A 21,129-nucleotide genomic window follows, 5' to 3' on the forward strand; every position below is an offset into this window, starting at 1 on the left:
ACTAATCTGTGATCTCTCCAGCACCCTGCGCCTCGCATTACTCTGATGATCATTATGTCTCAGATGTCTCGCCTTCTGACAATGGCATAATCTAACAGATGCCACTGTTTGGACCTAGGGTGCATCCACGTCGTTTTATATTTGTCCACTTGTCGGAACAGAGTGTTGGTAATGGTCAGGTCATTTTCAGAACAAAGGCTCAAAAGGAGTAGTCCATAGCTGTTCATTTTGCCTACACCATGTGGCCTGGTTACTCCTTTCCAGTTCTCGCTGTCAGCCCCGACTCGGGCATTGAAATCTCCAATTAGGAGTAGTTTGTCTGTTACAGGTGTGGCCTTGATCAGTCTGTCGAGATCTTCATAGTATTGTTCCTTTGAGTTGTCAGGGCATGTTAGAGTGGGTGCATATGCACTGATGATGATGGCATGACGTTTGGCATTTAGTGGGAAGTGTAGTTTCAGCAATCTTTCATTGATACCCACTGGAAGGTCTGGGAGTTGATGCATCAATGAGGTTTTTATTGCCAGACCAACTCCATGTATTCTGTCCTCTGTCTCAGTCTTACCCTTCCAGAGGAAGGTGTAACCACTTCCTGGTTCGCTCAAGGAACCTTCCCCAGGCAATCTTGTTTCACTTCATGCCGCTATATCTATGTTGTAGCGGGCTAGTTCTCAGGCAATGAGAGCTGTCCTTCTCTCAGGTCTTGCAACAGCTTCTCGATCCATGAGGATATGAGGTTACCACTGGGAGTCGTAGTCCCAGTCCTGTACGCAGGCGGCCTGTGGATAGGTAAAGTATAATACTAGATTATTAGCCCAAATTCTAGGGTCTGAAAACTATTAATAACTCAGAGATATAAAACTAGTCCAATTAATGTGATTTTGGGAGACTGGTTTGGAGAAAGGGATGCTCCTGGTTTGGATCCACAAGGTGGCAGTGACTAAAAATTATTACCATCCTCACCTGTTTAGTGAGTTTGAATAAAAGGATTGGTGCTCTAAGATTTGGGGTAAGGGGTTCACATCACAGTTCGCACTGTAGTATCTTTATTGCTGTTCTCAATGGGGAGATTTCAAAGTAAAGCAGCAAGAGGACTAAACTACTCTCTTACCCTTGATGGTGGTTTCACTGCATTAAGGTTGAAGCTATTGGTGAGAGAATTTGCACACAGTTGCCTGTACTATGCCTTGTCTGTGAATAAATAGTCCCTCCACTCTCCAGGATTGTAAATCTCAATTTATAGCTGGGTTCCGTGGTCCTTCCCTCACTGTGGGGGTGGACCTTCCATTACTTTGGTGGACTGTGCTCACCAGTCCCAGTCATTGGATAGGCTCGTCACTAAATGCACTTCAGCTGGGAAACATTAAGAAGATTAAAACCAAACCAAACTAATAAATAACCTAAAGTTAATTTGTTAACTCTCTGTATTGACCCATGAGAAGCCACTTCAAATATCTTCAAGAATCAGCCATTTTACTAATTTGATAGCAGAGAACCAGGTTGACCAAGGGTGGAATACTTTTAAAGCACAGACAGCTTGAACCACACAGTTTAGCTGTGGTATTTCAAACATTGAAATATTTCAAACTATTTCCTTGTGTGTACAGTTTTAATATAGCCTTTATAGAGTTGTTAATTAATAGATTACACTCTTTTGTATACAGCGGTGGCTCCAGGCACCAGCGCTCCAAGCACGTGGCTGGGGCGGCAAGCCACGGGGGCGCCCTGCTGGTCCCTGCAAGGGCAGCAGTCAGGCCACCTTCAGCGGCTTGCCTGCGGGAAGTCCGCTGATCCCGCAGATTCGGAGGCGGGTATGCCGAAGCCGCGGGACCGGGGACCTCCTGCAGGCGTGCCAACAAAGGCAGCCTGCTGCCGTGTTTGGGGCGGCAAAAAGCAAGAGCCGCCCCTGGTTGTGTAGAAAATACCAATACAATTTGGAGGATTTCCCTCCAAATCAACTGTAAAGAAGCATGGAAACAGTAACAATATGGGATTTTCATGTACATCTACTTCATTCTATAGTGGCTATTAATGCACCCTATTTCCAATTTTTTTTTGGTCATCTTAGTGTTTCCTTCAGACTAGACACATCTAAGCAGGGCCAGCTCCAGAGTTTTTGCCGCCCCAAGCAGCGAAAAGAAAAGAGAAGAAAAAAAAAAAGCTGCGATCGCAATCTGCAGCTCTACCACCACCGCTTCAGTCTTCGGCGGCAATTCAGCAGCTGATCCTTCACTCCAAGAGGGTTTAAGGGACTCACCGCCGAATTGCCACCAAAGACCCAGACTTGTCGCCACTCATCGTTGGCTGCCCCAAGCAGCTGCTTGCTGGGCTGGTGCATGGAGCCGGCCCTGCATCTAAGAGTTGAGCAGCAGGTCAGTTACTTTGCTTTCTTAGAAAACAGATGTTTATGCACAGTATTTTTACAATAGCAGCTGATGCAAGTCAATAAAATTTTGGCTATTACATTATTGCAAAGAATCTAGGGCCCAATCCTGCAACCCTCCTTCATGTGGTAACCTTTACTCTCATGAACAGTCCCAGTGACTTAAGTAGGGCTACTCATATGTGTAAAGGTTGGCAGGATTGGGCTCATAATTTGCAAAATCTCCATCATTACCAAATTCCTTCACATTTGCAACACATTTTTGCTTGTTAGCTCGAGAAAAAAGAATTCAATGTTGTTCATTGCTGTAACTGTTGTAAAGTATTTGCATAACAAATTGATTTTACTTTTAGCAAAACAATGTAGAGTTGTTCCCTGTCTTACATTTATGGGGGTAGGGGGAGAGGGAGGACATGATCTCAGGATTTCGGAACATGCCACACATACAGAAAAACAAATTACCTGTATATGCATCTGTCACAGATTTCATCAGATACATTACTCATGTATCATACAAATAGTAAATGTGACTAGTTTGGCCTGACATCTCATCTCAAAATATATATATAGCAGGGGTCGGCAACCTCTGGCACGCAGCTTGCCAGGGTAAACACCCTGGTGGGCCGGGCCAGTTTGTTTACCTGCCGTGTCGGCAGGTTCGGCCGATCGCAGCTCCCACTGGCTCTGGTTTGCCGCCTTCTTGGAGGTATATCAGATGTGGGAGGAGGCGTGGCTGTCCCTGGCTGTGGACTGGCCCCTATGATTAGGAGACTCTGGGTCCAGTTTAGTAACGTATTTAAATACCTGCTTATATCTCATTCACTTAATGGGACTTAAGCCCATGCTTAAGTGCACTGCTGAACTGAAGCCTGTAACCCAGCCTTCTGTGTGCGTGAAGGTGTGGTGCATAATTAAGCAGCATTCTGTTTGCTGTAAAACCAATTCTTTTCAACACCTTTATAAATTGAGTTACATGCCTGCTCCAACATGGATGTTTCAGAGCACGTCTGTAGATAAGCATAATCAAATTGAGCATTGCCTTCTCATCAAGCTTTTCTCTTCTCTGTATGTTACCAAATTTCCAGTACAAAATGTCAAATCTAATACTGTGCACTGGGGAGGGAAGAAATCAGCTTATGGCAGCATACCATGGCTCACCCCAAAAAAGACAACCTACCAATAAAACAACTTGCAAGTCTTGGCTGGTTCATTTCTTTTCTTTGATATTTCTTCAAAAAGAATTCTCATTGTAATTGTTTTATATATTGCAACTTCACAGTACCTTTTTTCTTACTATCTGAGGGTTGCTCATGTTGCATTGACTTGTCATATGTGTGTCACTTTTATGATGATGAGGTACCTCCATAGGTGGTGTGGACTGAGAGAGAGAGAAGCACTTCAGTAAATGTTTTTGCTATACATCTGTGCAGGAGCATGATTTCCCTTGCGTGCAGAGCTGTGCATCAGTTGTGTGGGAGAACGGCATATCAGGTGCAGCTTGGCATTTTATGAAATACTGAGGCCAGTTCTTGCCACAGAAAGGCAGGCACAACCCCCATTGAGGGCCATCCTCTTCCTGAGGATGGTGGCAGGGGCCAATATGACCTCACCTGCTCCCTGTCCTCTGGTGGTTCCTTCCCAGTCTTTCTCCGGTTGAGATAGCTTCTTCTTTCTTCTGCAAGTGGTTAGGCAGGATCCGGGCCTCCCTACTTAATCTTACCTCTCCTTGGGAGATTAGGGTCCTTCCCTCCCACTGGGTCCTTGTAGTGGGGGCAGGAACCCCATGGCATCACTTTCTGGGGATCCATGGGACTGTCTTCCTGTGGAGGGGTTGCTCTTCCACCTCGCTTGGGGCAGATGCAGCCCACACATTGGGGAGAATGGGCTTGATCTGTCTCCTGTTGAGTAGAGCTCATTGGGTATATTCTGACAAAAAGTTTTTTTGGTGGAAAGCGCTCCTTCATCAAAACTAAAACTGTTCATTGATAAATCTCCGCCTGTGGAAAAAAAAAGAAAAAAAATCCTATTTTGGAACTTTTCATTTTGAAATTCTCATTTATATTTCAAAAAGGTTTAAAAATGTAAAGAGTAAAATCAGAAAGGTTTTGAAATTATTGAAACACAATGTTTCAATTGACCCAATCAAAGTTTTTACATATTATCAGTTCACAAACATTTTTGAGATTTTGACTTCTTGTCCTGGTCTGGGATGGGAAGAAATTTCAAAATCTCAAACTTTACAAGATGAAGAGACCATTTCCCCCCAGCTCTGTAGTCAAAGTCAATGTGAGCCATTCGTTCTACTGACTTCAGGGAATGCTGGATCAGAGCCAGTATTATTCACTCACCTCACAAGGATGATGTGAACACTTGTCAGGGTTTGCACAGTGCTTTGAAGATATGGTAGACTATGTACGTGATAAGTATTATTAAATAGATAGTGTCAGGTCACATTTTTATCCCGAATTTAAGGTTTTGTAAAAACTATCATTTACAAAATCTAAAATCCATGGAAATGTTATCATGGCTATTTTTAATTCCAGTGAGAAGAGTTTTCTGAACCACACATTCCTCTTTTCTGTCTGTAACCCAGACATCACAACATGAAATGAAGTCATGAAAACTTGAAAGTGAAAATGACAAAAATTGCATGTAAGTGAAAGTAACTAGTTTATTTTCAGTGTCCAGTGTGAGAAAAATGCAAAATTATCAAGCAGTAGCAGATAAAATAGTTACTTCAAGTTCTTCCACTTTTCGTAATCTAGAGTGCTGTTTGTCACATAAGTAGGATATTTTTAACTTGACAGTGCCTCTCTAAGAGTAAAACTTTTGAGAGGAAGCAGTGCAATTTAGTGATGTAATACCATACACAGAGTACTAAACTGATCTAGAGCTCTTAATACATATGGGGGAACCTCTTCAATAGGAATTGCTGATAGGCCGAAAACAACAGGGAAACAGATCATATAGGAGCCAAAACTGATTAGCAAGGTAAGCATAGAAGAAGTGGAATAGACTTGGGGCAAATACATTATCATGGAGGAAAAGGTAGATTGATGGATTTAGCAGTTGCAAGCCATATTGTTGGGCAATGTTAGTGAACAGTCAGACCTTGGTGTGGGAGCTAACTTGGGCTGGAGATGTGTTACTTGGAAAGGTCATTAGTATTTCCCAAAACATGCATTTTCTGTCATTTAAAAATGTGAGACTTGAAAGAGACAGAAGGATATGGAAATACACCCTCCCTTTTCCCAGCAGTGTATTTTATTTAAAAAAAAAAGTGATACAGAAAGAACAGAAGGGGATGGATAAAAGGAAGGAATTAGGGATTTGGAATGCACAGAGAAAAGATATGAAAGATACTTGAGAATTAAGAAGACGCAGAGCATCAAAAATAGACTTTTGGTTTATACTACAAATGTTTCATGGACATTATAGTCATAACATATTTAATCTTCTGGCATAATATTAGAAAGTTAGTTAAAGTGTTTCTAACACCACAGATAATACAGTTAAAACGTAATAAAAGGTTGCACAATTGCACCCTGGAGAGCCTTTGTCATGCTGAAGCACATTTCCCTTTTATACCCAAACATCGATACAAGAGGATTTAGTTTATCTTCATTTCTTTTCTCACACTGCTGAATACTGACTTACATGTATATTCTCCTTCATAACTGGCTTTTTTCCTGTGCCAATCCCTAGCGATGTCACAGAATTCACTCTGTCTTTGACAGATGGATTGTGATGTCACGTACATTGTATTAGTGTCTCAACTATATTAGTCCAGTCTGTTCTTCAGAGTAAAAAATTGTGGAGGGGAAGAAATTAGTTAAAAATGTCTGTGACAACACTGGGTATGGTCATTTGGGGCTTTTTTGAGAGGATTGGGATGAGCATGAAGTGCTTTCCAGGTCAGAAAAGCTGCTTTGTGTAGATTCACTGCCAGTCTTCCAATGGTGGGAAAGCTAGTGGCTAATCTACCCTAGTGCTCTCACTGTTGCCAGCACCTGTAAAGCTGCACCAGTGCTCGAATAACAGTGAGAGAATTTCTGAAAATCCAGAGTCTTTTTAAGTTTTGTGCTGAAAAGATACCACAGTTGGGAAGTGAAATGAATGGAGTGAGAGGGATTTTAGAAGGCTATCGTGAAATTGTGAGATAGGGTTTGTGTAGGGTTGGAAAACAAGCCACGTTTTATATACAGTGATTTCACTATTTAATTTTAAATCTAATGTATTTGAAGTCTGTGATCATCATCATCATCATCATAATCTCATAGCAGATCCCAAAAGGACATAGCCTCCTTGCTGTTCGAGCATCACCCAGATTGATCTCTAGCTATGTCTGCCATGAGCAATCTTATCATGCCACTGAAGTTTCTGGTGAACACATGATCGCCAAACATGTAGCAGCATTCGTTGGTAAACACTTCCTAATTCAGGAGGCCTCTATCCTAATATAAGAATGTGCCAAGAAAGCTGCTGACAAAGATGGCTGATGGATTTTGCTATGGATATCTTCATTGCTGATTTTGTCCTGCTACTTAGTATGGCAAAGATAGCGAGAATCAAACCCACCAATCCTCCACTCTTCATCCTTCCTCAGCACCCACATTTTATGGCTGTCCAGTACCGCCGGTGTAACTGTAGTCCTATAGAGCCGCAGCTCATAGCAAATTCAATGTCATGACAGCCCAAACAGAAGCCGCTGAAGGGCCCGGAACATGGTGGTGGCTGCTACTATATAAGTGTCTGCATTTTTTGAGCCTCCTCCAGAACTGTCTATGATACTGCCCGTGTATTTGGCAGTTGCCACTTCCTCAGTGTCATAAACACACAGGTTAATACTTGGCTGGTTGTAATCTGGAGCTGGAGGCTGCTTGATGGTAATGGCCAGGGACTTAATTTGGTCTGGATTGATAACCAGATCAGTGCACTCTGCTTCTTTCCCAAGCAGATCAGCCATCAGCTGCAGTGATTCACCAAACTGAGCCAACAAGACAATCAGTATATTTGAGGTCTCAAAGGAAAATGGTGTTCTTCTCAATGCCTACTGCCTCCTCGAGCTTATCCATCAGCCAGTCAGTGCTGATACTGAACAATGAAGGTGACTCAATGCAGCCTTCCCAAACTCGAGCGCAGCTTTCTGTTCCATTGTAGAGCTCTTCAATCAATGACACTATCTTCCCCAGAGATGCCAAGTCACCTCATGGCTTTCACAAGCTTGTTCATTGCACTGAATCCAAGGCCTGATGGAAGTCTATAAACAGTACTGCGCACACCTTATTAAATTCAGCCAGCTTCTTAAAAAGCTGTCTCAAGGGAAAGATCTGGTTGATAGTGGAATGATCAGGTCCGGAGCCACACTAAATATCCCACTCTCTGCCATGAAGTGTATCATTGATTTGAAACATTAACATGGATGGTAAAAACAACATAGTAATACCTCTAGGGTTGCTAAATTCACCCTTATTGTCCCTTTCCAGTCATCTCAGATGATATCAGTGCACCAGATGGTCTGGAAGAGCCTGTGCAGCCATAGTACAACAATACTCTCACCTGTCTTCAGCAACTCAGGAATGACATTACAAACCCCTTGTGGCTTCCCACATTTCAACTTATGGACTGCAATACAGGTCTCCTGTTGGTTGAAAAAAGGTGGCTGTACCGGAACTTCCTGGCCCATTTCAGTCAGAAGATTCACAGTAGGCAGTGGACTGCTGAGGAGTGTCTTGAAATGATCTTATCATTGATACAACTTATCTTGCAAACTCAGACTGACCCTTCACTTGACAAGCTGGTGCCACCTTCCCCTACAAAGATTGCAAAGTTGCAAAGAGGATGTGGAGGTTGTGCCTGGGGACAGCCTGATCTAAACTGGCAGTGTGAGTGAACCACCAGCACAATGACATGATGATGCTTTGCCACTTACACACAGGGTCAAATGCTGTCTTCAGCTGTGAAGATGGATGTACGCGTACAAATTCATCATTGAATTATTTTAAGCTACAAGAAGAGCATATTGCAAATCTAGAAGTACACACTGTCCCTAAGCTTAGTGTAGAAATGGAGAATTTAAAGCCTCAAATATCCAGAATGTTATACACTATGTTGCTGTTTCCCAGATCAATACAATCACTATCGAAGAAACTCCATTATGGTGCCCTATGTCATCTTTCTCATTTTTATTCTAATAATGTGAGTCTTTTGGCCTGCCCATGTTTCCAGTGAAATCAATAGTAAAACTCATATTGAGTTTACTGGGAAAAGGACTGTGGCAGTAGAAGTTTTAGCAGAACTTTTAAGCCTGGGAACATAGTGCAGGGAGAGAGTATATTGGCAGAATGAAACAAAATTAAACACCTTCCTGAAACAACAGGATTATACTAATGCTAACTGCGTGCTGTGTTGCAGCTACCTATTCTCTAAGGGTCTCAAGACTCTGTGCTTAACCCATCTTTCCTTATGTTTCTATTTATGGAGAAAGCTGGTGACCTTACAACAAAAGTTTTATATATCATGTTTTTTCAGGCTAATAACAGACTGATAAATAGGGCCCAACTATCTGCATGTTCTGGGCCTCATGCCCAGAGAATTGGGAGAATGTAGATTGTTACAGTTATTCTCTGCAGTAGTTGACATACAAGTACTATTAGATGTGTTCTTTAAATTTAGAAAAAAAAAATAAAGACTTTGGAAGAAAATCCAGACAGTATTTCAGAGTGGCATGTACTTAGACTATCCTTTCCTATAGCTATAACAAATCTCCAGCATAGATGAGAACTACATTTTAATAGCTTATATATACCAGTTTTAGATTGCCAAGTACTTTACAAAATAGGGAAACTGAGGCATGGAGCAGTGCAGTAACTTACACAAGGTCATACAGCAAGTTAGCGGTAAAACCAGGACTAGCACCTTGGTCTTTTGACTCTGTGACATGCCTTAATCACTGTACCAAACAGCTTTTTTCACTGTACATATTTGAGAGAGTGGTGATATAAGTGTATTCATTCATTGGGATCGGGGCGGCTCCAGCTTTTTTGCCACCTCAAGTGAAGAAGAAAAAAACCCCAAGATTGGTGGCACTTTGGCGGTAGCTCTACCGCGCTGCTTCATTCTTCAGCGGCAATTCGGCGGCCAGTCCTTCCCTCTGAGAGGAACTGAGGGACCCACCGCCAAATTGCCCCCAAAGATCCCGGATGTGCCGCCCCTTTCTTTTGGCCGCCCCAAGCACCTGCTTCCTGTGCTGATGCCTGGAGCCAGCCCTGACTGGGATTTTTAAAAGAAAAATTGATGGCACGGGGAGAGGTCATTTTCTTTTGGAAAACTTAACAGATTGCCTGATTCTCCCAGTACAAGGATACAAGTAACTCTTATCAGCGTCACTAGCATTACTTCTGACCTGTGCCAGATGTAATTGCAGACCAGAAAAAGTAGCACCATGTTCATTTGGTTGTTGGTAATTATTGAGTTTAAATATAATTATTTGCAAAATCCTTGTTACTGCAACGTTACCATTGCAAAGCTAAAACCAAATAGGAAAAAAAATCTAAAAATGTGAAGGTTAATGTTTCAGTAGCAATATTAACTTGGCTGCATTGCACAAAGCCAAATGTAGGACAACACATAGTGGACATTAACCACTATGCTTACAAAACTGATCATTAATTAAAAATCATATACCTTTTTAACTCACGCTAATCACTAGGCAACCTATGCAAATTATTGAATTTTGGATGTTACCAAGTATGTGAATAAGTGGGACCTAATACAATCAACCAGTGAGAATACTATATATCTCAAATGAGAAACTATAGCTTCTATTAAATTTAATTTTTTCCTCCAGTAACATTAAAGAAAGATTATTACAGAACAAGAATGGCATCCTTAAATTTAATTGCTCTCCTCTGTGGCTTGCATGGTGAAGGTGTGATTATTAATCAAATGCCGTTAATAATAGAAGGAGGCTTCTAAACTAAAATATGTGATAAAAATGTTATACCAAATGACAGAAATAGATGCAGGAGAGGGTTGGTATGGATTATAGGGAAAATATTTACTAGGGGTAACTTCAGCATTTCATCTTACAGAAGAGAAATGAAGAAAGTTAGTAAGGAACTCCTTGAAGAAATTAGTGGGCCAAATCCTCAGATGGTATAAATTGCTGAAACCATATCAGCCGAGGATCTGGCCCCAGGTGTTTAAAGGAAGAATTGCACAAAGAAAAAAGGTCCAATACAATACTAAACTGTTACAGTAGGTAAGGAAAATGTGTTACTGATAGAGAAAACTGAGAAAGCTCTGAGGCTAATACAGAATTACTGTGAGGAAAGTAATAAAAGTGGATACGATTCTGGAATTTAAATTTCAGAGCCAGGAAAGGAAATCAATAAATATCTCTTATGAAAGAAAAAAGAAGGCAGACTTAAGTGCTTTTCCCTCCAAGGAGATTTGCATGGAATTTGTGGTATTTTCTCACAGACTTTATGCAGCCAAAACAAAAGGTGGAGAACAGACGTACTGAAAATGATTTAAGACAGGCAAAAATGCCTAAAATCTGAGGGCACTGGCAGGAAAGATTAGAAGACCTAATTTCAATTTGGGAGAAAGGGACATGGAGTTAAAATGTTTACAATCAGATGAAGTAAAAGATCTGGAGGGGATACTTTGTGAATTCCGTAATTAGTCAGTGGCCTGTCTGGTCATGTAGTAAAGCTATTTAAAACATTTCTACAAGGATGGAGTCTCTCAGATTGTATATAAGATGAAGAGAAAAATAAATCCAGAGTGTATATAAAGTACTGTGATGTGCTGAATTCTTTGTGCCACCCACACGTGTTAGAACTGCTCAGTTTTATACAAACAAGGTGGGGTGAGGTAACATCCTTTATTCTGCCTGAAGAAGAGTTCTGTGTGGCTCAAAAGCTTGTCTCTCCCGCCAACAGAAGTTGATCCAGTAAAAGATATTGTCCCTCACCCACCTTGTCTCTCTCATATCCTAGGACCAACATGACTACAATGCCACTGCAAACAACAATTTTACAAAAACAATGAGGAGTCCTTGTGGCACCTTAGAGACTAACAAATCTAAGGTGCCACAAGGACTCCTTGTTGTTTTTGCTGATACACACTAACACGACCACCCCTCTGAAACAATTTTACAGAAGCCTAAATCAACATGGGGGATAAAAATGTGCCCCATAAGGGACACATGGGAAACTTTTCCAAAATGAATCATGTTGCAGAACTTCCACCTATTTTTTGTTTTTGAACAGGTTTTCCTGGTTATTTCCTGGTTATTTTCACACAAACAACAAGAGAAACTACGTAATTATACAGGGGAAATAGTAAAAGTGACCACACAAAATGAAACAATAGGAAAAAATATCTAATTGTTTCCAGTTATAGTAATCTTAGGTATTACTTATAATGATACCAGATACAAAATTTTCAGATGAAAATGTGAGCTTTTAAATTGCTGGTGTCCTGTTTAATAGGAATAAATCTATCTTATATAATTACGAGAGGCACTATGGAATGTATCATGGAGAACAGAGCATACAGTATCAGTATAATTCCATGCAGTGTTAAATATGAGTACATTAACATTATGTATGCTAACCTTTAATATTGCTTGATTATATTTCAGGATGGACATCTTTTATTTACACTCTGTCTGGCAATCTGTATGTTGGTAAGTTTCCCATTAAACTCTTATTTCAGTTGTTGATAGGAAGGATTTAACTTATTAAAAGTTACTGTTCTAGGAAAAAAGGAAGATCAGACCTACAAATAATTTAGATCCCATACTTAAAAAATCAAGCATAACAAAGAGATGGGGATAGCTCAGTGGTTTGAGCATTAGCCTGCTAAACCCAGGGTTGTGAGTTCAATCCTTGAAGGGGCCACCCAGGAATCTGGGGCAAAATCCGTACTTGGTCCTGCCTAGTGAAGGCAGGGAGCTGGACTTGATGACCTTGCAGGGTCCCTTCTAGCTCTAGGAGATAGGTATATCTCCATATTTAAAGGTATGTGGTTTAGCACAGTGATCTGTTAGAGCAAGGGTGGCCAATCTCTGGCTCAGGAGCTGCATGCAGTTCTTCAGAAGATAATATGCAGCTCCTTCCATAGGCACCAACTTTCCAATGTGCCTGGCTCTGCCACAAGCCCTTTCCCCTGAACCTGCAGTGACCTTGCACCTCCTGCCTGCCACAAAACTGCTGAGGGGAGGTGCTGGGAGCAGGGTCAGGGAGCTGATGGTGGGCTGCTGACATATTACTGTAGTTCCTTGGCAGTGTACATTGGTAAATTCTGGCTCCTTCTCAGGCTCAGGTTGGCCACCCCTGTGTTAGTGCAATCATTTATACTATGCACTTCCACTGGGTATCAATACACGTGCCATTTATACCATCAGGTTTTAATGAAAAGTAGCCCAAAGGACACATTTACATTAAGAGATTATAAATTTTCAATACTTTTTTTCAGATCTATTTGATAACATAATAAAACTGACTATGGCCCCTGTCTGGCAAGCTGTTCTATGTAGGCTGACTCCTATGCCTTCACAGAGTCCTCATGGGGCTCCACACAGGTGCAGGCATCCACCCATAAAAGGCAACTTGTATGCTGTGCTCATTAAAATGGGCTTTATAGCAAAATGACATAGACATTGTCTCAAGCAAATCCAGGAATATGACTAGTGGAACATTCCATCTCTTTAATTTTTTTTAAACAAAGACTAATCAGTTGATAATCTCTAGCTGTTATATAGTAGTTTTCATTAGTAGCTTTTGAAGCATTTTACAAAGGAGAGCAATATTTTATCCACATTTTACAAATGGGGAAACTGAGGTACAGAGAGATGCTATAACTTGCCCAAGATCACTTTGCAAGCTAATGGAAAAGCTAGGAAGAGAACCCATGTTTCCTGAGTCCTAGCCTACTGGTCTGTCCGCTAAGCCACACTTCCTCCTGTAAGTAGGCTGTCTCTCCTTCCGATATTTTGTGAGCGATTCCAGCTGCTGGATTCCATATGCTTCTAGGCCAACTTGGTCTGGGAAGAGCAGGTCACCATTCCCAGCTCTGGGTCTCTAAGGCACACTCTTGAGTGAAAAACCTTTGCCTGACACCCTTCCCTGGGACATGGGGCTCTACAACCCGGCCACAATAAACCACCAAATCACTGTCTCAACCCTTCCAAGCCCCCAGTTGCTTATTCACAGTGCCTCAGAGTTCCACCTTGCTGTGGGCACGCTAGCCTTCTTTCAGAGACAATGTAGCAGGCAAGCAAGGGATACAGGCTTAGCAAAGGAATTTCTTAACCACAATCACTTTTAGGTAAGCACTGTAGAGTTACAGATCTTTGCAACGTAACTAACAGTTCTGAGACACAGCCTGTTCTAGACTATTCTCAGCATTTCTGAGGTCTGGTCAGCATTCCAGGCTGGGCACACTCTCCTGTCTTTTCTGTCTCTAGCCCAGTCTTCTGGCATGTGGAGGTGAACATCCCTCTTCTCGTACAACACTGACCTCTTAAATACACCCTCTGATACTGTTTTGCGATGCGTGTAACTGTTAACAGTAGGCTAACTTTTGGCTTTTCCCCAGGCCTATGCAAGGGGCAGCATATAGTTGTACTGCACCAGGAGCAGACCAAGAGCCAGATTGAATGAGTGTCCTAGTCTGGTTCCTGGCTGCCCCTCTTGCTCGGAGGACAAGGAAAGGTATCCATATCAGCCCTCAGGCACAGATTACTTCCCCCTGTGTGCCAGCTCAGCTACATTGTTGGCTAGTGCAATATGTGTATGGAGTCGAGGACCCCCCCATTCCATGCTCTTGCTCACATGTGCAAAAAGGGGAATAGCGTCATGGAGACAGCTATCCCGTGTTGTAACCTTCCAGATTTATTGCTCATGCAGGGGTGGGCAGAAGTGTCTTACATCACCTCTCCACTCCCTTTTGCAGGTGTGCTTAGGGCAAGTCACAACCTTGCTCTATATTGGCAACCAAAAGAAAAAGAATAAGACTTGATAGTAGTATAAAGTTTGATTGCATGTCACGTGGTGATTCTAGCTGAATATTTTCATTCAGTTGGTTTGGGTAATATACCTTGTAATACTAGAAATTGTGGACTCTTTTAATTCTTAGCTCCAGAAAAAAAGAAATAAACCCATTGGGGAATACATAAACAGTAGCTGAGATAGTCACACTCTGAAAATACTACAGTGTAAATGCAGAACCTGGTTTTTTAAGGTTGCTTTTCCTTTCCTTTTACAAATGTTTAGACAGCCAGATCTAACAACACTTGCAGCAGTTTTTCCGTGGGCCTTTTGTGTACAGCACTGTTAGATTTAGCATTCTTGGCCAAGGTCAGTGATGGAAAATATTTATCTGATTTGGCTGTATTTATAACTGACAGCCATTTTAAAAACATTTTTTTCTTTTGAAACTTACTTTGTTTAATTAAAGAAAGATAATTATATTAATAAAATACCAGGGAAATCACCTGTGAACATAGGAACTATCCTCTTTCCTGCTACTTGGCAGCCCTTTTGCAAACATTTTACACCTAGTCTTTTTTTGCAATATTGGAAAATAAAAGTAAGATGTTATAAGATTTAGTCAAGGGCCTACCATTCAACTATGAAGCCAGAAATTGCTAGAACAGGAACAAAACATATGGATTACATCTATGTCTGTACTTCATTTTAAGTGATCCTTCAAATCACAACTTTATGGCTTCCATCCGTGCACTATGACAATGAGTGAGAAGGAGCAATAATCCCATATAAAGTCAGACGTGCAGTTCCTTGGCAGACTTGTGCTAGTCAAGTCTAAATTCTGATTCCCTGGAAGAACAATAGAAGAGAAATCACCTAGGAAGTCTAACAGGTCATTCTTAAAAGGATGCTGATGCTATCTTCAGAATATGGGCCACTTTAGATTTTATTTTATAGCTTTGCAAAGTCCAGTTCAGTTTTCAAAATGAATGCTTTAGTGTTCTTTCTGTGTATAAGGAACAAATTGGTTCCAGCAGTCTAGCACTCCTTGAATATCAGACGACAGCGTGCACACAAAGGAACACAGATGAGCATATTCACTATTCTTGTACAGCTGCCCTCTCAGCGTTGCTTGATAGCTTTTAAGGAATTTCATCTCTGTCCTTCCATGTGACACATGGTGACACATCCTTTTCCAATTTCTTCATGATTTTATACCAGTTAAGCCTACAAGAAGTACATTAATTCCAATATACACGTGTTGTTTGTCTGAAAAAGGTTCAGTACAATTTCATTTGTCCATTTTTAAAGCTCTCTCCATGTTGAAGTGTTTAGAAATGTCAGTTCAAGAAAATAAAGTCATTTCTTACTCCTACCATAATTCAAGGTGTTAGTTTTGTAAATTGTTCCCATCCTTCAGCTTACAACTAACTAAAAAGTCCACAAATCAGGTAGGGACAAGAGTTTGGGATAAGGGTGGGGGTGGGGGAAGTCTTCATATCAACCAGAAAAGCCAGATCACATCCTGTGTATCTGTGACTAATAGTATTTCAAGGTGAAGAGGCCCCACATAAGGTCCTATTCACCACTTAGATCCCTCTTAAGACCAATATTAAAGGTTTAATTGAGGCCTAAGTGCAGGAGTGAAAGTAAAGCTAAAGACTTATCGGTACGGGGGCCCGCTCTATCCCCTGGAAGGGGTGGGGCCTTGGGCAGAAAGGGCAGGGCTGGGGGTCAGCATCCCCCTGCCAGCTCTTCCACACTGCCTGGCCCACGCCACCTGGGACTTCAGCGCCGATTCAAAGGGCCCGGGGCTCCAGCCACTGCTGCGGAAGCAGCAGCGGTGGCCGGAGCCCTGGGGCCCTTTTAAATCACCAGCCCTGGGGCAGCTGCTCCTTTTGCACTGCCATATCAGTGTGGCAGTGCTTTAAGCAGGGTCCTAAGTTAGCTGGGTATGGGCCGGTACTGGCAGCCACTTTTCACCAGTATGCTGTACCGGCCCATACTGGCTTACTTTCATCCCTGCCTAAGTGGTAGATAGGGCCCTGTAAGGGACTGCTACACTGAGGGTGAAATGTACTCTGAAAATCAATAAAAATCCTATTTGCATATGTACCAGAAAGCTTTCGTAGGAATATGACTATTAAAATTCCAGGCACTCCCCTCCTCCATGTCTCTTTTTTGATCCCTTTTATTAACATGTGTGTTAACACTGGTGCAGGTCTCAATATTTGCTATCCAACAATACCATATTACAGCAGAAACAAGGTTAGGGACTCTTCTCTCTCCCCTTGCATGTAGACATAAAGAAAAGGAGGGCGGCCATCACCTCCCAAGCCTGTTTGCAATCCCTAGATTGAGAACTCATGTATTAGTGTACCAGACGCATTCTTCTCCATCACACTTCTTCTCTCAACTGGATAGTACTCTAATCCCTACGGGCATGGTGTATCAGAGGATGCGCATAATGGACTTGACAGAGAGGGAGAAAAGGCCTTTGTTCAGCTGCCGCAGAAAGGAAATTAAAAGTAAAAGACAACTGAGGTGGACAGCAGGTATGTGTGAAAGACAGAGTGGAAATGTTAGAGGAAGATGAATTAAAGAAAAGCATGTGTGTTCTTAAGTAAAATAGCTCTCAGCAGAAAAGATGACTAATCATTTCATGATTTGCAGCTTTGATTGTGTCATGCATTGTCTTTTTACATATCTGGTCTATTCAAAGGATCTGATGATGCCCAACAGAAAATCGAACCCCATCACACAGCAGTGTTGGACGATGGTGACGGTGTTCAGTTAGAAAACAAGGTAATCCTTATCTTGTCCTCATGCTTGGAGCTTATAACTCAATTCGGAAAAAGATTTTGGATGGGAATTATTAATTTTATTTCTTTGATTGGTATTTCCATCACACCTCCCCCCAGTCTTTTAATGCACAGAATGTGCAAACATACCATAAGAAATGTTAGGACTGGGAAGAGGCCAGACATCCCAAAATGCATGTCATTTTCATAACTGGTCTTAAAACTGTTTTCTTATTTTTTCACCGTACATCAATTCCCCTCTTGCACTGGAAACACATCTAGATAAGAGGTGAAATCCTAATTGGGGAGCTTTGCCATTGACTTCAGTGAGGCCAGGATTTCACCCCAGTTGTTTGTTTCAGCTCCTTTATAATCTCTTTCATAATTCTGAACATTCTAACTGGGTCAAAGTGAAGTATCCCCTTTCCCAAAGAAGGCAAAGCTCAATTTAATTAACCCTAAAAAAACCCCCAGCTAATCATTGAATCATAGAAGATTAGGAAGATACCTCAGGAGGTCATCTAATCCAACACCCTGCTCAAAGCAGTACTTGGTCCTGCTAGTGAAGGCAGGGGGCTGGACTCGATGACTTTTCAAGGTCCCTTCCAGTTCTAGGAGATAGGTATATCTCCAATTAATTATTATTATTATTATTATTTTATTATAACCCCAACTAAATCATCCTAACCAGGGCTTTGTCAAGCAGGGCCTTAAAAACCTCTAAGAAAGGAGATTCCACCACCTCCCTAGTTAACCCATTCCAGTGCTTCACCACCCTCCCAGTGAAATAGTTTTTCCTAATATCCAACCTAGACCTTCTCCACTGCAACTTGAGACCATTGCTTCTTGTTCTGTCATTTGGTACCACTGAGAACAGCCTAGCTCCATTCTCTTTGGAACTCCCCTTCAGGTAGTTGAAGGCTGCTATCAAATCCCCCCTCATTCTTCTCTTCTGCAAACTAAGTAAGCCCAGTTCCTTCATCCTCTCCTCGTAAGTCATTTGCCCCAGCCCCTTTATCATTTTTGTTGCCCTCCTCTGGACTCTCCAATTTGTCCACATCCTTTCTGTAGTGGAGGTCCCAAAACTGGACACAATATTCCAGATGTACCCTCACCAGTGCCAAATAGAGGGGGATAATCACTTCCCTCAATCTGCTGGCAATGCTTCTACTAATGCAGCCCTATATGCTGTTAGCCTTCTTGGCAACAAGGGCACACTGTTGACTCATATCCAGCTTCTCATCCACTGTAATCTCCTGGTCCTTTTCTGCAGAACTGCTGCTTAGCCACTCGATCTCTAGTCTATAGCAGTGCATGGGATTCTTCCATCCTATGTGCAGGACTCTGCACTTGTCCTTGCTGAACCTAATCAGATTTCTTTTGGCCCAATCCTCCAATTTGCCTAGGTCACTCTGGACCCTATCCCTACCCTCCAGTGTATTTACCTCTCCCCCCAGTTTAGTGTCATCTGCAAACTTGCTGAGGGTGCAATCCATCCTATCATCCAGATCATTAATGAAGATATTGAACAAAACCAGCCCCAGGACCAACCCCTGGAGCACTCTGCTTGATACTGGCTGCAAGACATCGAGCCGTTGATCACTACCCATTGAGCCCGATGATCTAGCCAGCTTTCTGTCCACCTTAGAGTCCATGTATCCAATCCATACATCTTTAACTTGCTGGCAAGAATACTGCCAGCAAGTTATAATCCCCAAATGAGCATTTTTCTGGCTTTTGGAGAGCCTCTGGTGAGTAGGGGGTGGTGGTGAAATGAGGTGTGGCTGCTGGGAAGCAGGCCCAGTTGAGAACCTGGCTGGATGTGAATCTTAATCAGCTCCATCTATACTCTATTGAGATCATCCTGCCTTCTTGATGTGTTCTGATTCCACCTTGGAAGAGAAGAATCATGGGGTGGGTGGTGTGGGTGGCAGAAACTGAGAATGGGAAGTGATACACACGGAATCTAGATTTGCTTGTGCTCAGACACAGGCTGGTGGGTGAGTGAAGGATCTCTCTCTGCTTGGAGAGGACCTTCTAAAACTCAAGGACAGGAATTTTGAAGGAGATAGAGAAATTTATTTATGCATTCACATGTATTTACTCCATCGGTCCCAGGCCCTAAGTACATTGCAAGGTATAAATAAAATAACATGGCATTGGTCATGAAAAGGGGCAGAGTGACAGCCTTGGAGACTGAGGTTTTTGATAGATTCACCAAACACATCCAGCATGAGTAGCACTAGCTTCCCTGTGTCACCAGTATCTGAAGGCAGTCCTAGAGGGAGTACCTCAAGGGGTCAAAGGAAGGGAATCATGGGTACCTATGCAGACAAAAAATAGCTTTGTGTTGTGTATAAAGGCAACAGACTCAAGGGAGAATGAATGGAGAACTCATTCTCCATGCCCACTCAGTACTTATTATTTCACTGAGACTTCCTGACAGGACTGCCAACTGGTGACACTGTTTTTTGTGTCCAAGACTCATGTCCAATAAGGACGTGGATTTAAGGTGACCTACTCTTTTATATAGGCCACTGACCAGCTTCCGGATGATGGTGACTAGCAATTACTCACCTAGGCTTCAGTGCCATCAGCACAATATAAATGCCTAGACAGAGAGCACTGGATTTGAACTGGTAACCCAGATGTTAAAAGCACATTACCAATCCCTTTGAATCAGCCAGTCCTTTTGCAGTGATTTTTTAAATAGGAAATGCAATGTGAGGGTTTAACTGGAATCTTCAGTAAACTTTATTGATGGTTACAAGATCAAATAAAGGTCAGGAGTGTGCCAAATGAAATCTTAAGAGTGGAAAAAATCATCCTATTAGAGCCAGATATGAAATTTAATTATACACTCTGTATATACACATTAACTTCTATGTAAACAACCACAGGGGATAGACCATTAATTTTCCCTTGCTGATGTCAGGGAACTGATTTACCCTTTTATTGACCTGAGATTTGTAAATGTTAAAATGCAGTAAATGTTAGTGTAAATAACCAATATTTCATCCCCAAACTTCCACTTGTATCCGATGGGTTTTCCTTTCAAGTTAGTGTGTTACTGTAATAGATGACTCTGGAATGGAGATGAGGCCTGGTGGGGCCATGAGAACTCTTACGGCTTTGCTGTCATATATCATTCCATCTAGACTTTCATAGTTTATACTCCCAAGTGAATTATGGTCCTTCAAGTCACTATGGAGCCATTATTGCACATGACTATACTGCACTGAGGAATAAGGATATGTCAGTAGAGGGTATCTTAGGAGCAGCAATAGGCAAAACATTTCAGAAAAATAAGTATGTCATCCTGTCCTAATTTCGGCCTGCTGTCTATATATCCAACTCAAACCCCATGGTTTAGCTCAGTTCACCCAGAGTTCCCCTACCTGTTATCTCCATTATACCTACTATCTTTCTTTGAGAAGATTACATTATGGAGTATGGAGGGAGGTTGTCTTTATTCCGGAGCCTCCATGCTGAGCCAGGCAAACTGCTCTGTTGAGATCTTACTCAGGCCTATATCTGCAAAGGTACTTAGGAACCTAAGTCCTGTTTTTAGGTACCACTCTGATCCACAAAACTCCCACCCAGCTGCTGCCTAACTCTGCAGGTGTCTAATCTTGCTCAATGCCTAAGTTTTTGTGGTAAAAGTTCCCTAGGGGCCTATGTCTGATTCTGGGTGTAGCCACTGCTGTCTCTACTCTAGGTGCCTGGGCACCTATCTCCTGCTTAAGTCATAAAGCAACCCATGAACTGGAGGAAGATAGGCACGCCTTTGCCTAACTAACCTGTGAGGCCAGATCTATTGGTCTGCTCAGAGGCCAACTAACTCCACACAAAATGGCCTGGGCGGAGGGGGAGCTCATTTATAAACTTTAGCCTGTGGTGAGAGCACTCATGTGGGATGGGGGATACCACAAGTTCAGGTTCC

The 21,129-nt window shown here is 42.1% G+C and overlaps 1 protein-coding gene across 6 annotated transcripts in view; it reads left to right on the plus strand.

Moving 5' to 3' along the window:
* PIR (pirin) overlaps positions 1-21,129 on the plus strand; it is a 104,229-nt gene that overhangs the window by 74,215 nt on the left and 8,885 nt on the right. For 5 of the 6 annotated variants that reach the window (XM_050964511.1, XM_050964521.1, XM_050964484.1 and 2 more), the window contains 2 exons: positions 12,036-12,080; positions 17,108-17,190. In XM_050964511.1, the coding sequence (XP_050820468.1) occupies positions 12,036-12,080; positions 17,108-17,190 (128 nt within the window). The remainder of the gene's footprint in view (positions 1-12,035; positions 12,081-17,107; positions 17,191-21,129) is intronic. The other variant, XM_050964493.1, reaches the window with a different exon arrangement.

This window comes from Gopherus flavomarginatus, chromosome 1 (assembly GCF_025201925.1).
Source record: "Gopherus flavomarginatus isolate rGopFla2 chromosome 1, rGopFla2.mat.asm, whole genome shotgun sequence".
Lineage (NCBI taxonomy): Eukaryota > Metazoa > Chordata > Testudines > Testudinidae > Gopherus > Gopherus flavomarginatus.